Source organism: Calonectris borealis, chromosome 1, assembly GCF_964195595.1.
Source record: "Calonectris borealis chromosome 1, bCalBor7.hap1.2, whole genome shotgun sequence".
Taxonomy (NCBI): Eukaryota; Metazoa; Chordata; class Aves; order Procellariiformes; family Procellariidae; genus Calonectris; species Calonectris borealis.
In genome coordinates, this window is record NC_134312.1 from 2,506,985 (window position 1) to 2,522,158 (window position 15,174).

At 42.0% G+C, this 15,174-nt stretch overlaps 1 protein-coding gene across 7 annotated transcripts in view; it reads right to left on the bottom strand.

Annotated features, from left to right (window-relative positions):
• EXOC4 (exocyst complex component 4) overlaps positions 1-15,174 on the bottom strand; it is a 404,931-nt gene that overhangs the window by 122,364 nt on the left and 267,393 nt on the right. The window contains exon 12 of one of the 7 annotated variants that reach the window (XM_075142419.1): positions 7,045-8,335. The exons of 4 other annotated variants lie outside the window; for them this stretch is intronic. In XM_075142419.1, coding sequence (XP_074998520.1) covers positions 8,191-8,335 — 145 coding nt within the window. In that variant the 3' untranslated portion in view covers positions 7,045-8,190. Of the gene's footprint in view, positions 1-7,044; positions 8,380-15,174 lie in introns of those variants that run through there. 2 more of the 7 variants (XM_075142459.1, XM_075142452.1) reach the window with 2 other exon arrangements.

Consider the following 15,174-nt stretch of genomic DNA (forward strand, 5'->3'; position numbering starts at 1 on the left):
ACCACTGAAATGTAATGATACCCCCCCTCAACTTCACATTCTCTCCTGAGCACAACAGCTTTGTAAAAATTAACTTATTACTCATATTATTTTTAAATCTGATCTGGTGGCACATTCTTCGTGCTCAAACCCCACAGCTCTCAATCTGGCCCCTGTAAAAAGTAACATATGCTGACTATAAATCTTTAAAATGGCTCTATTAATAGAGTAGCTGTGGTGACAGCTTTATAAATGGGCACCATCTTTATGCAAACTGTTTTTTATTAGATTGCATTATAATGATTTGTAATACGAATGCAAGGATGGCTTTGGAGCGGACGGCAGCGAGGAACAACTCCAACCAGCCAGCGGTTTCGAAGCCGGTGAATTTGGCGTGGCAGATTGTGCGCGCTTACAACAACAGACACTATCCGATTAGCTTCGCTACACCTCTCTGCTCCTCTGCTTTTCCCAATCAGATAGCAAACAGACTAATAACTGGCTCCGTGTCTGTCAATCCAATTACTTCCTATTTGCTGTCTGCTGACACTCCATTAAATAAGCAGACAGATGGCGCGATCTTTCATTATCATCCAACTGACTGATTAGCCTCCGGTGAGCGGACGGGGGTAGGGCCAATCAGTTAAATCAGGGATTACTCCAAAAAACACATGGGCGCAAATGAAAAGCCCAAACCAAGAGATCGTAAACCCAGGGCCCACCTGGGGACGCCCAGGGGCTTGGTGGAGCTACCGCCTCCAGGAGCACGTAGGGCCAAGTTTAGATGTCCTGTAGACACCCAACTCGGGCATCGCAACACTGTGGCATCTACAGTGAAGGGCTGATGAGTGATTCTGGCTGTCCTCTCTCCAGCAGTTGGCTTTCCTTTCAGCCAACGTGGAGAAACGGCCAGGAGGCCCAGTTCAACCACCAGTTATAGGATGGTAACATCCCACAGCCCTGTGTCCTTGCAAGTATTTGGGAAACGCAGTTCCATGGACAGCCCTGCTCTCTTCGCATGCCTAGACCCCTTCCATTTTACAGTAGGAGATAAGACACCGTTACCCCAGAAATCTGTGGCAGAGCATTAAGTCCCTCTCTCCCAGTCAACGTCTAGTTCATCCCCTAACCCTCCTTTCCACTTCTTAATCCTGTTCCCAATGCTGTCAAAGATAAGGCCCCGAAACACATCCGATGGAGGAGGAGAACACAGATCCTAGATCATTTCCACATACCTTATTGCCTGACTTGAGAATCTGGATGGGACAATATTTAGCGAGTCAAGGAAGTTGCTCTGTGTTTCAGTAAGACCCAAATTCATCAGTGGTGAAAGTCCACTCGCACACCGTAGAATATTAATGTTAGTAAAAGAGGAGTATTTATAAGTAAGGAAACTGAGGCAAAGAGTGGCCGAACACCCAGCAACCGGATCTGCACACCCAGGAACAGGATGTATGTGCACACCAGGCCTAAAAACCAGAACATAAAAGCCCTCCTAAGGTCACAGCGTCTCCATAGCCAAGTCACGGGCAGACCCAAGAAACACGCAGACCACCCAGATCTATTAATGAGGGAACCGGCCAGACCCATGCTGCAATGACCTGGGTTCCTCTTTTGCCCTCCTCACCAGCGAGGATGACTCAGTTTGGCAGGATCTGGAGACTCCCTGCCACCCCGTACGAACAGCAATGCCCGAGGGTGCCCGGACCCACGAACGCAGAGTTGTAGCGAACACGGGGGTGACTGCAAGGAGGGAAGCATTAACGTGCTGAGCCACTTTAAGCAGGCAACTTTAGAGCTCTTTAATGAGGATAACAATTTTATGGTCTTGGTTTGAGGAAAAAAACATAGTCATTAAGTACATCATTATCTTTTCTAAATTATTCTGTTCTTTACTGATTAGGGAGTAACTACATTCTGCGGTAAGCCCATCTCTGCCTATTCTTTCCCTCTTCTGAGGACAAACACGATAAGCCTAGGGCCACGTCAAAATTAAGAGCAACGAGTAAATAAATACAAATCCTCCTTTGAAGATTCTTGTTCCTTATCAGCCTGTCGTAATAAATACCTGTTGCTCTGCAAAGGGAATTGAGAAGTGGGGAAGATGTTGGTTTGAGAACCCCAGGGAGAGAATTAATATATTGACCTCCAATAAAAAGATGCGCTAGCACCTCCGATACTCCTCCATCTGACCCAGAGGGACCTCTGAGGAGATTTCAGTTACTATCGCTAATTCAGCTCCTGACATTTGGCAATTAAGGGATCAAATAATGCAAATCAAGGATATTTTTTTGCCATGTGTGCAAGTAACCTACAGGAAACAGAACGGGATCCCTCCTGATTTTCATGGAGAGCGGAGCTGACCTGAGATGTTATTGAGTTGAGCTGGGTTTTAACCATGCTCAATCACACTGTTATTGTGAGACAAGAGTATGCGCAATACAATTCACTCCAAGACACCCAGGTAAGCAAGCACACCAATATTAGAGCGCATCTGAGCACCATTACTTTACTTTCTCACTGACCTCGGGCATGCAACACCACAGAGGAAAGCTTGGCAGCTTTCATGCCACGGAACTGGCACCCAACGTGACTGTGTTGGTCTGAGTTACAGCTATTTGCACAGGAACGCGATGATCCTGTATATAAATAGCTGCCAGCGTAAAGATACCGCACTTTTGAGATCTAGATTTCAAATCAAGCCAGGTGACATTAAGCTACACGCAGTTTCAACCTAATCACATTCATTAGTAAGTTGGCAGAAAAACTTAACTCAATTGGGGCACACTAATATTGCTATTTAGGAAGGCAAGAAAAAATGATCGAAGAACCAGCTGTGCCCCAGGCTCTAGTCATTAATGAGTGCACACCTCGTCTACAGAGCCAGAGGTGCAGAAAAAGAAACGACGGAAAGTTTACCATATGCCCTTGAAGATACTTACGGCAGGGAAATTACACCACCATTTCAGTAGCCACCACTATTTCTCTGAAGGGTTGAGATGAGGCTCAGTGGGCTCATTTTACAAAGAGAGATGCTTGCAGAATGTGTTTGAGGAAAACAGAAACGGCTTCCAGAGTAAATACAGATAAAAAGCGGGTATCTGAACTGCCTCCGATCATCCACCTCATTTGGCATCCAGGGTCTGGTCCAAGCTAACGCATCATAACGGACCTGAGCAACAATGCTGAGCTACCGGAGGCAGCAAACTGGATGCTGTACCTCCATCAGGGATCTCCTTCCTCTTCTCAAAAGAGTGAGGGTGTTTGCTCCGATGTCCTCAATGATTTGTGACACCAGGAGTTACATTCGTCCAAATTAAACCGATTTAACTAGTTAAACTAATCCCCCGTTCCATTTGTGTATGACATTTTTTTCAACTCCTGATCTTAAAAATTGAAACGAGGAATTACTGACAGATGATGTCTTCTGCCCAGACGGTTGGTTCCTGTCCACAGAGTGATCCTTATAAAACACACATAATCCATTAGCCTAATAAAGTGAGTGAAGTTGCTGTAAAACACAGCACAAACGTATAAGGGCTGTATTGCCATTGGGAAAACTATTTTCTGACCCTGGTACATGTCATTTTATGTTCATATGTGTGTCAGTTTTATTATCCTATAATTACTTTGCACAGATGAGCAAAGCACTCGGTATAAAATGGGGCTGTAAGAACAGTCTAAGGCACAGTACGACTCTTGATTACAGACTGTCAGATCAAAGGACGCACATTTCAGAGTGAGACAAAATCATCTTTAGACACAGACGCAAAACAGGAGAACTGAATGCAGCATCTTGACCAGACACACTCCTTGCCAAGCTCACAAACCAGGGCTGGAAGAGGCCGGTAAGATGTTACTGAGGTTGTAGAGCCTTTCCATCCCACAACGTGGGACACAAACTGCCCGGCAGTGCTAACGGTGACTCTGCGGATGCCTTCGTCCTCCCACTACCGTAAATCAATGCTTGCAAACGCACAGGTTAAATCATTTTCGATGGGATAAGGTGACGTGAATTGAGCTTCCCTGCATCTATGAGATACCCTGCGACGTTGTGAGTTGAAAGAGGAACTCTCCTCTGAAACGTGCATAAAATTTCAGCAAGGATGGGGAAACTCCTGTTTATGACCGTATGGGAATTACACTAATTAAGGATATTTAACAGATGGGCTGATAAAACAGGCTTTCATCCATGGTGATCCCACCCTGCCCTGCCAGCCAGCACCACTCCAGTTGAAATGGGATGGCAGCTTTCTGGTATCTCATCTTCCCAGCTAGAAAGTGCACTGTGATGGGCTGTGGTGTTACACTCAAAATCTTATTATTTGCAAAAGAGACACACCACATGCACAGAGCCAGGAAGCTGTTAGCTTAATTAACTCTTAAGTATCTATCAAAATACAGCAAAGAGTTCTTATTAGTCCAGTTACAGTAACACTAACACAGGGTCAACGCAAAGCTTGTGGCCTTCTGTTGGAGATGGCAAAACCCACATATTTATTGGGCTACGAGGATGCTTCTTACAGCGATAGGGGCAGGCGTTCTCCCAGTCTGAATTCGAAAGTCACCCTGTAAATAAAGCCTCATGTTTGTGTTCATATTCCTCCAAGGCACGACAAATCTCGGAGCAAGTCCTACGAGCTTGGGAAGATGAAATAGGTGGAAGAAAATACTGAAAAGCATGAAGGTATCATTCAGCAGAAATTTTACGAAATATGACTACGTTTTTCTGATATAAAATCCTACCTTTGTGGCTGCCTGCATTGTAAATTTTGCTCAGGTTCTTCACATTCTCTTCTTGCAACTCTCCCATTTTTTCAATTACCAAAAATAGGTAAAAATGTGAGTACAACTACAAAAAATGCAGCAATACAGATTCTGCAACTTCATGGATTGGATAGATGTTGCAGCAGTTTTATTCTGGATTTTTTCCACGAATTTTATTTTCCTGCATTGTAAAAACTGCACCAGGAATCGGGAACCTAATACTTGTCCTAACTCAGCCAGCCTGTCTGAATCATTCTAGTCCTCTGCATTTCATCTTCTTCCTCTAAAAAATAGTGTGAATGGTGTGAATAATTTATTATTATTTCAATTTTATTATTATGCCAAATTTATTCTTATAAAGAAATAGATTTTCAGAATATACTGATTTTAGGTGCCATGTACAAGATGACTTACAGGAGCCCTACCTTCAGAAAGTACCTAAAATTTGCTTTTTGAGAATGAAACCTTCTGGGCAAAACACCATCAACTAACATGTCCCAAATCATCATTTGCATTTGAAAATATTTATGTTAAAGCACTCTGATGGTGAAATCCTGACAGGCTAAGCTGTATTCGAAAAGATGGCATTTGTACTTCATCCTCTGCAGCCGTAAGTCTTACCGTACTGCAAAAATATCTAGGAATTTATTCTTGTACCCAAAGAGCCAGATTATCGGCATCAATAATTAGGCTCCTCTTTATCCCAGTACAGCTGGACAGATGAGAAACTTTCCCTACATTCCTGTGCCAGCACACATCGCCCGTGACCTGAGGAGGAGACCTTTTGGGTGAACATGTATTTCAGTCTTCAGGAATATTTAGTCCATGGACCTCCCTGCTAAAACTCTCAACTGGGGGCAGTTGTAGTCTCAGAGATGCCTTAACCGAAGCCTTTCCTTCGTGTTTCTCCAAAGCTGCCTTGATTATAGAATCATAGAATCGTTTAGGTTGGAAAAGAGCCTTAAGATCACGGGGTCCAACTGTTAACCTGGCACTGCCAAGTCCACCACTAAACCATGTCCCTAAGTACCACATCTACACGTCTCTTAAATACCTCCAGGGATGGTGACTCCACCACCTCCCTGGGCAGCCTGTTCCAAGGCTTGACAACCCTTTCGGTGAAGACATTTTTCCTAATATCCAATCTAAACCTCCCTTGGTGCAACTTGAAGCCATTTCCTCTCATCCTATGGCTTGTTACGTGCAAGAACGGACCGACCCCCACCTCGCTACAACCTCCTGTCAGGTAGTTGTAGAGCGCGATGAGGTCTCCCCTCAGCCTCCTCTTCTCCAGACTAAACAACCTCAGTTCCCTCAGCCGCTCCTCATAAGACTTGTGCTCCAGACCCTTCACCAGCTTCGTTGCTCTTCTTTGGACATGCTCCAGCATCTCAATGTCCTTCTTGTTGTGAGGGGCGGATTCCTTATGTCTGTACTGGAAAACCTATTTCTTCTGCCTGGAAGTCTTGCTTTCCACCCCTGCAGTAATAACCAAGCACGCACGGCTGCTGTTGCTTGATTTAGCACAATACAGTGGCCAAGGTCCTCCTGTCCTCCCACCCCCTTGCTAAAGCCATAGCTTCAAAGCTCAGCTTAGTTACCCACAGCTTGCTTCGGAGTCATCTTGGACCTAGAACAGCACTGATGTAAAATGCTGATTGCAGAGAGGCTTTCCATTTTTCAGGACTCTGTTCCTTATGAACACACAGAATTTTACGCAGAGAAAAGCTCAAAAATGGCTTTTTTGATCCCACTAACATGAGTTAATCCAGGCCAAGGTGTGTTGAAGGGACCATCCTTGGGATGCTCTTTCTCACCATTTCATTTCAGCTTAGGGGAGCCACATCAGTTCTGGGGAGGGGGATGTGTCCATGTACTATATTAGTTTTTTACCTTTTAAAAAACAGAATGTCTCCCAAGCTGAAAAATTGTATGATGTTTGGTCTGTGTGAAGTAGCACAGACCAGAAAAGACAGGTAGGTGTTGGCCCAAACTCAAGTCCACTAGCAGACAATAGCTACAATGGCTGCAGCACCTATAACATGATCTACTGTCAGCAACCCTACTATTTTCATAGGCAAAACAAACGAAAAAAAGTGGGAGAACACACTTCTGCAGTCTGCCACATCTACAGGCTCCTCCTTGGACATTCAAAACTGATGACTGGAGCAGAAGCCACACCAAGAATAATCCCATTTATTCCCTCCAGCCATTAAAAAGAAGAGATGTTGTTTTAGATCAGGCATAGATAAGAAAAGAAATAAAGTTAAAAAAAAAAAAAAACTCTGCGGTATCATGATTTGTTTCTTTAATATTTATCCTAAAATAAATGTTGCTCTTAGGTTTATGTACGCAGCACCATAGCTGGACTTGACAACTCTACAAACATACAATACGGCCTCTCATAAACATGAAAGAATGAGTCAGACTCAAACGAAATCAATCTAAAAATTGTAAGAATTGAAAAATAGGCTTCTTTCTTTTTCATTTGCTTTCCTATTTATGAGCCTGTAGGGTTCATCTCAGTCACAGTTTCAAGCTGACTTCCATGGGCATACAGACTCAAAAACAACGAAGACGACACAAACTATCCCTCTCCCTCCCAAATTCCTGGATGATGAGTTGGTGGTGCTAATGCAAATCCCTACCACAAGGCCCGTGAGCAGAAGACATCACCTGGCTCCTATTGCTGAAGAAGGCGAAGAACTGCCTTGTGTCTTGGAGGTCCAAGCACATCCCAGCCAACGCAAGCACATCCCAGCAGGACTTTGACTTTCTCTTTTTTAAAGGACATGGTATTGCCCACCCACACGCAGACCAACTCTCAGTGTGCACAACCGCTGTTTTGTACCTTTCATTTGCTGCTTTGGAATTACATCCTATTTATTCTTTCTCATAATTATTTCCAATTTATTGGAAAAATATCAAATTATTTCCAAGATTTTTTTCTACTGGAAGCCTGTGCTTCAACACACATACCGTCCTTTCTGGGTTGGTACTGCCTGACTCAAAGAACCTAAGTTTTGAATGGCAGTCAGCCTTCTGAATTTCCCCAAAGTTTTCTCAGACCATATATTTTTAAATGACTGTGTCTTCGCCACAAGTGTGCACGATGCCCAGACAGCCAGAATACAAGAGAGCCCACACCCACGCTTAATAGGCTGATTACTCATTTTTGCTGAAAATAGGGACAACCTTATCTGTTCGTATCTTTGCAGCTCCCGGGGTTTCTTCTTTTGTATTCAAGGTTTTTTTTTTTTTTTTTCTTTTTTTAAATTAGAATTATAAGTGATAATTTCCCCAATGAATCCACACAGAGCATCTATTTTGGGGCATAAAATAAATGCAGTACATACTAAAGCTTAACTTCAATCTTTACTTAACACTGTACGAAGTAGATTAAGATATCTCCTGATTTGCAGTCTCCTTTCCCACAACTGCAGGTCACCATTGCTTATCTGCACATAAACTGCAGTCGTCCTGCCTACAGTCGCTCTTCCTGCAGCTGGACGGCGTGGTGCATCCCATCATCGCGACCTGCACGTGGAGGGGAAGGGCGAGCTCATGACATCTTGGACCGTGGCAGTCTCTGATGGATCAGGCAGGAGAAGAACAGTTTAGAGAGAAAAGCAGCTTGGGGAAGGAGTACAGGAGAGAAAGAGTATATATTAAATACTTCAGAATAGTACAGCTGTGTACATGGGTATTGAACATATTTTTGATGTCCTTATCATCTATTTACTTTAGTGGTGTGTGTCTAGGACCCCAGATAAAATGGACACCAAAGAAAATGGGGAAAAAAATGCCGGCTCAGGCTAAGGTAAAGCCTTGGGTGCTTCAAACTTGAAGGGCAGTTACAGCCAGAAACCCCCCTGCATGATAAAGCAGCCCCCTCCTACTCAGTAGATCTCTCCTTTGTCTTACAAGTCCATAAACCTGCTTGATCTTTGAAAATAAGACTTTCATCTCTATTTGCCCAACAGGTCCAAAATGGCTAGAAAATCTTCCACTTGGAAGAACTTAGAAATTACAACTGTAAAATCAATATTCCCAATGGTTAAAAAGTTTGAGAGAGAGAGGGAGAGAAAGAAAGAATAAAAACTTTATTCTCGGGTGTCTCAGGTACTTTTGAAGCACCAGAAGTTAAAACAAAAAAGTACTTTTACATGGAAATTGGGATATTTTGATAGGGCATTCTTCCAATGGGATGACTGAATTTGACAGTCCATGTTGTAAATTTTGGTTTTTTTTGCATATAATTTTTTCATTTATCTGTCTAGGAGGCATTGTCAGATTGAAAGCAATCTACTTTTGAAATACATTTCCTTAGTTATGCTTCTGATGTCAACAAAAATGACTCAAGAGAAGAGAGAGAAAGAGAGAAAATATCTAATTACTTATCACCACTTCATAGTGCTTATTTCTCCTTCTCAGGCTTTGTAAAGAAAATACATCTATTAATTTCAACTTTTATTCCTCTGCAGTTTCCCCCTTTAGCACTCATGCTAAACAAGTACTCTCTTTGGACCACCGCCCAAACAATATATACAGAATACTTAAAAGCCCCATACATACCACTTAAAATAAGCATGCAGAGATTACAGACACACACACACGTACATACACATATATACACACAGCTACATCTCCCTGAGCACAACAGGCTTCTTTTAAAACTACATTTTGGGTCTTAACAACCTGAACCAGCAACACACTTACCAGCCTACAACTCCTCCTACAATGAACCATGCTCAAGCAGGTTTAAAACAGCTTTCCTGGAGCAGTTCCACCCTTGAGCTTCTCTAACACTCGGAAACGCTCTCCTCCCTTTAATGGGATGTTTTAGCCTTCTGACTTTTACAGCAGATGCATTTAAGACTCCGTGATGTCATTTAATTACAGACTTAGGGAAGAAGGCTGAAAGCTTTATTATAAGCAGCCTGTGCTGTCAGCTCTCCAGATGGAGTCACAAGCTAAGCCATATTGCTCAGACAGAAACTCCGACGAGGGGAAAGGGGGGACTGGAAAGAGGAATCCAAATAGCTCAATTCTCCTTGGTTTTTGCCTCTTTAACATTAGCATGCAGCATTCAGCCCCTGATGAAATAATAGCTTAAGATTAGTCTCCTCTTAGTTCCTCTCTCTCTCTATATATATATTTACACGCACATACACTTATCACTATAATCATAATTGCACAGATAGCAAAGCAGAAGTATACATGCAGCAGCAGACAGGCCTATGAAAAACTTTAAATAAATGCAAGATTCTGCCAATCCTATGTATTCACTGATTTATATATATTTTTTGTATCGCAAACCACATTATTTGAGATAGGCTCTACCTAAGTAGCTACTGATCAGCTTATCTTTAAAAGCCAAGCGTATGATTCTGGAGACATGCAGTCTTCAGTAAGAGTATTAAATTGAAGCAAAAGTGGAAAGAAACCGGACACAAAGTGACGAAAAAGGAGAAATAACAGAATGACAATGTAACGTTAAGTTGCTGGTCAGTGACTACGGAGAAAAAATAAATAAAGGAGCAGGAAGAAAGGCCTTGGTGAAGACACGTAGGTATTCAGTGCCTTTGTCTTTCCCAACAGATCCATCACCTGTGAGAGGTATCCCCGAATTTGTCCCTAGCCAGCACTGTACAATAATATGAATGGGAGAAAGAAACAACCTATTAATCATCGACAGCCTCCATCCGGCAGTGAGCACAAAATGCAGTCCTCCAGCACAGTGGGTATTAAACCAACGGAGATATTAAAGGGCACGATGTTGGACCTATGAGAAGGGGACTGAGGAGACAGAATACAAAATACAGAATATAACAAAACAATAGAAGAACAGTACCGTGAGAAGCAAATTCTCAACTTCTCCTACCCCCTCCGAAAGTGCTTAACAGCGTTTAGCAAAACTAGCTGAAAATTGAAGACATGCATAGCTCAAGGACGCTCTGATAAAAAAAAAAAACCTGCAAAAGTTTAAGACCCAGCGAAGGAAATCAGGCTAAACTGTGAATCCTGGAGCTGTGGCAGACCTCTCGGTTTCCCAAGAAAAAAAGATTTGGATTTGGTTTGAGGTTTGGATTAAAGCAATAGAAAAGAAAACCTTCTGTGTTTCTTTACCCATTTAACTCATCCCTACCTTATGATCACAGTATGGTATATTGAAAGGTAATGGATTTATAGCTCAACAGAAGATGCATTCAACATTAAAGAGGCACTGACACTTGATCTCAATCCAAAAAAGTCCTCGTCACTCTTTGGATTTACAAAGCCTTGTGTTGACAGCAGAGTAGTGTCTGAACGAAGTCAAGAAAAGTTAATTAAAAAATAATAACGTCCCTCATACTTCATCCCTCTTGCTGCTCTCTTCTTTCACCTCCTTCTTTTTCTATGACCTTAAAGTACTGAGGACCCAAAAATTAAGTTAATGAGAAAAAAGGATGATTGAAGTCATGCAAGAAAAGGCATGCTTAGAAAAAACCAGCTGCTTCCTTCCATTATTGCATTCTCTGAACAAAAACTGGTCATACGATTAATTCTTCCTTGCTGATGAGAGCTGACACGCGTCGGAAAAACTGAAAACGTCTTCTCAGCACTTGGCCAAATTTCAAATCTGATTTGAAAGGCTCTTTGATAAAGATGGGAAGAAAAGGACTGCAGCACATGCCTACTTTTGGGAGACCCAAACTCCACTCCCACCCCAGGGTTCCCACGCATGGTGCAGCAAGAGCAGTAGCACCAAGGTCACCCCTTCACACTCAGGCTCTGGAAATCAATCCACGACAAGTCTGCCTGAAGACAACAATCATTAGAAAACTACTTTGTTAGTTTGTTGTGGTCCCTTAGGCTGCTCCTTTTAACCAAAACCGCTCTTCCCCCACAGCCCAAGCAAGCAGGACCAGGACTTTATGAGATTTGTTTTCCATCACCACTTCAATTCGCACAGGGAGAAACAAGCCTTGGAAACAGAAATTAAGGGGAAACTCAACAAACGTGTATTTAAATCCAGTTGGGACTGTGTTTTTTAATTTTATTATTATTATTATTATTATTATTATTAATAATTAATTATTATTATAATTATAATTCATGGATCTAGCTAAATTTGAAAGTACCCATGTAAAGCTGGTTACATCTTAAGTTTAACTATACTCCTCTCTAACTAATTACTATGTTGTCTTCTATTGTCAACCTCTCATCAAGATATAAAACACAGGGAAATAACAAAACCTAGGTAAATACCAATAAATGTTATTTCAATAAAGGGAAAAACTGTTTATTCCTTGGAAAGCCATTCTAACAGTATTACCTTCTTGCTACCGACTCCAGTGATGGGTCCACCTGTGTGTGATGTTCTGTATTAGCCCACTTCTGAAAGCAGCTGATCTACAACTATTTAAGGTGCCTCAGTGCACATACGTACCCTATTACTGCTTGAAGTCTAAGGAAGACCTTGTCTTAAAAAGGTTGCATAAAAATCCCAGTACCATTGCCAGCAGTATTCCCTCCCCTCATGCTAACCTCCCCCCCACCAAAATTTAGTATTTGTATGAAGTGGTCTAGTTGTAACCACCAGATCATCATTTTTTCCAATTACAAAAACACAGAAGACCATCTTGAACAAAACCCAGTAACAGTGTTTAAGTTGCTTCATTATGATCAAGCAGATCAACCAACTACACAGCTTAGTTTTCCTTCCATTATGAAAGATGCTTAGATAGTAGGTGGTTTCCACGGACAGATTCGACAAGAACTTAAGAACATTATTATAGATATACCCTTGAGCAAAGTCCTCCTGAACTTCTACAGAGACACAGAGAATACATCTATTTCCCAAACAGGGTTTCTTCAGCAGATAAAGACTTTTATGAAGACCAAACCATCATGCATTCAACAAAGCAGAAGGAAAAACTAAGATCCTTGAACCTATTCCTGACCTTCACTGCGGTACTACATGACTTGAGCGAATTGTTGAGTGGGTTTCCCTATTTGTAAAACATAGATAGTAGTTACCTGCTTCAATTAATGACTGTTAGAAAAACTAATGAACTGATGGAACCCAGAGAATGATCCCACACAGCACAGATGCTAAGCACTGCCCAAAATAAGAAAAAAAGCAAAGACAGAAGCACGTAGGACCCAGCACCTCCCCTTGTGACACCACACTTGTCCAGTAACAGGCACCTCACTAGCAGGGTACCGCCACTGGAAGTCTTGGTGCCTTGGAAATGCACGAACCCTCATCCTTCTCCCAAGCTTCGAGCTGTTGGAGTCTACACTTGTGACCGAACACACGTACCTCGAGCACGTTGCACGCCTGCACAAGAAACCGCCGCTTCAAAGCCAGATAATTAGCAAATTCCTACAATGACAATACAATTGATGGCAAACTGAAGCCACAGTTAGAGGATGGACAAGAACGACATCCTCATTGTGCAGACCCCTAGGTCACTAGGGTAGAAAATCCCTTTGATTTTGGAAATGAAACTAGGCACACACAGCACTCATTTTCATACCAGTTCTTGACAGCAAAAGATAGGGCTAAAATTTCTTGCATTATTTCACACTTTTTTTTTCAAATAAAGCCCCAAGTTGACGATGAAAGAGTACACAAGGATGAGAGGATGTTGAACAGTCCCCAGAAAATCAATTTCCAGCTGCTGTTTTCGTTATTTTGATTTAAGAAAAAACCCACACACATACAGGATTGTAAATTTGAGCTATGGAGAAACCAGAGACAAAATGTAAAAGTCAGCCACATTGAGTAAACTATTAAAAAATATCAATTTATAGACAGGGACATTAAATATTTTGTTTTTAAGCTTTTTGCTTGTACAGTAAAAATGGCAACTAGACATAAATTTCACGGTCTTGAAAAAGTAGAAGCTTGTAGCCTACAAAAACAAAATTATAATGCAACTTTGGAATGGAAATTTAAACTCCAAAGGTAATTTTCCATTGACAGTGCTCACTGATGCATGAATTATACTCTCAGGGATGCGTAAATAGGATTTGTTTGATTGCTTTATCATCCCTCCATTATATCAAATCTTCTAAAGCAGTGGGAGACATCATAGGGCTGTTTGTAGATTCCTTGTTTGAAGACACAGTGGGGGCAAAATTGTATCACTCCTGTTGAGAAACAGGGCCTGACCATGAAATCATAATTAATGCCATAACAATCTACTTATAAGTCTCTGAAGCAGCCAGGATGGGGATAAATTAGAAGCAAAATATTGTTAGCATTTTATTTAAGTTAAATTAAAAAAAGTCTGACATGACAGGAACCATATTACAGACTAATAAGGGATTAGATGAAGCAATTACAGCAAAGGGTTGGGTTTTTTTCCCCGATGATGCAAAAAGACACAAGCTTTGTCGACATCACTGCTTTGAAGCCACAATTCTCAATTTTCTTGAGTAGCACAACACCTGCCAACAGTTGTGGTTTCCAAGAGAGTGTCTCAAGTTCAGAAATCCAACCAGGTGAATTATCCTGCCCTAAGCCCTAAAATTCGTAGCAAAAGACTTTTCAGTTCAGCATCTTACAGATCGAGAGAGATTTCCACGTCACTGCTGAATCACAACAGAAAGTGGTCAATACGGGAAAGAAGGGTTGGCAAAACAACCAGGAGGAGAAAATACCTTGCAGCTGTTTAGGTATCACGGTCATAAAAGAGGTAGAGTTAAGTGCTTGCCGTGACCTTGGCAAGGGGAAAGTCAGAGAGGACAGCAGAGAGGACTGCTCTCACCTGGAAAAAATGAATTGTGTAACTGGCTTTACTGGAAAGGGTTTTGTTCAGTAATGGTTGGAAAAAAACCCCAAACCAACCAACAAAACCCCTCACTCCAGGATTCCTCCACTTACGTTGTGCAAAGCAACCGAGGCTGAACAGTCTCTCTGACCTCCGCTGAAGGAACTATCTGAAGGCTATGCTGGTACCTTCCAAACATCAACTGAAGATAACTTTTGTCCCACTAAACCTTTATTATCAATGTTAGCATACAAACCAGACAAAGAACTTGTAGCCCTCAACTCAAGTAAGACAAGGAGGAAAAAAATGTGCATAACCTAAACCCAAGGCAACGTCGTAAATGATGGCTTTTCAACAACAGAATTCATTTTAAAGCCAGGACTTCCAAATACAGTAGGTAGCTGAGCAATGGGCCAATACATCAATAATTAGGGGACCAATCTAGAAACCATGATGATGATGATGACCTTCAGACTCCAGGATGCTTTTGCTCAAGCTATTCTGGTACACAGGGCCTTGGTCTTGCCTGCCCAGCTGATGGGCTGAATAGTGGCTCAGCAACATGGCTTCCAAAACCACATGGTGGCACATGGTGCCTCCTACGCCACTGGCAAGGCCAGAGATACATGACAGGCAAAGAGGATGGACACTTGATGTTCTATTA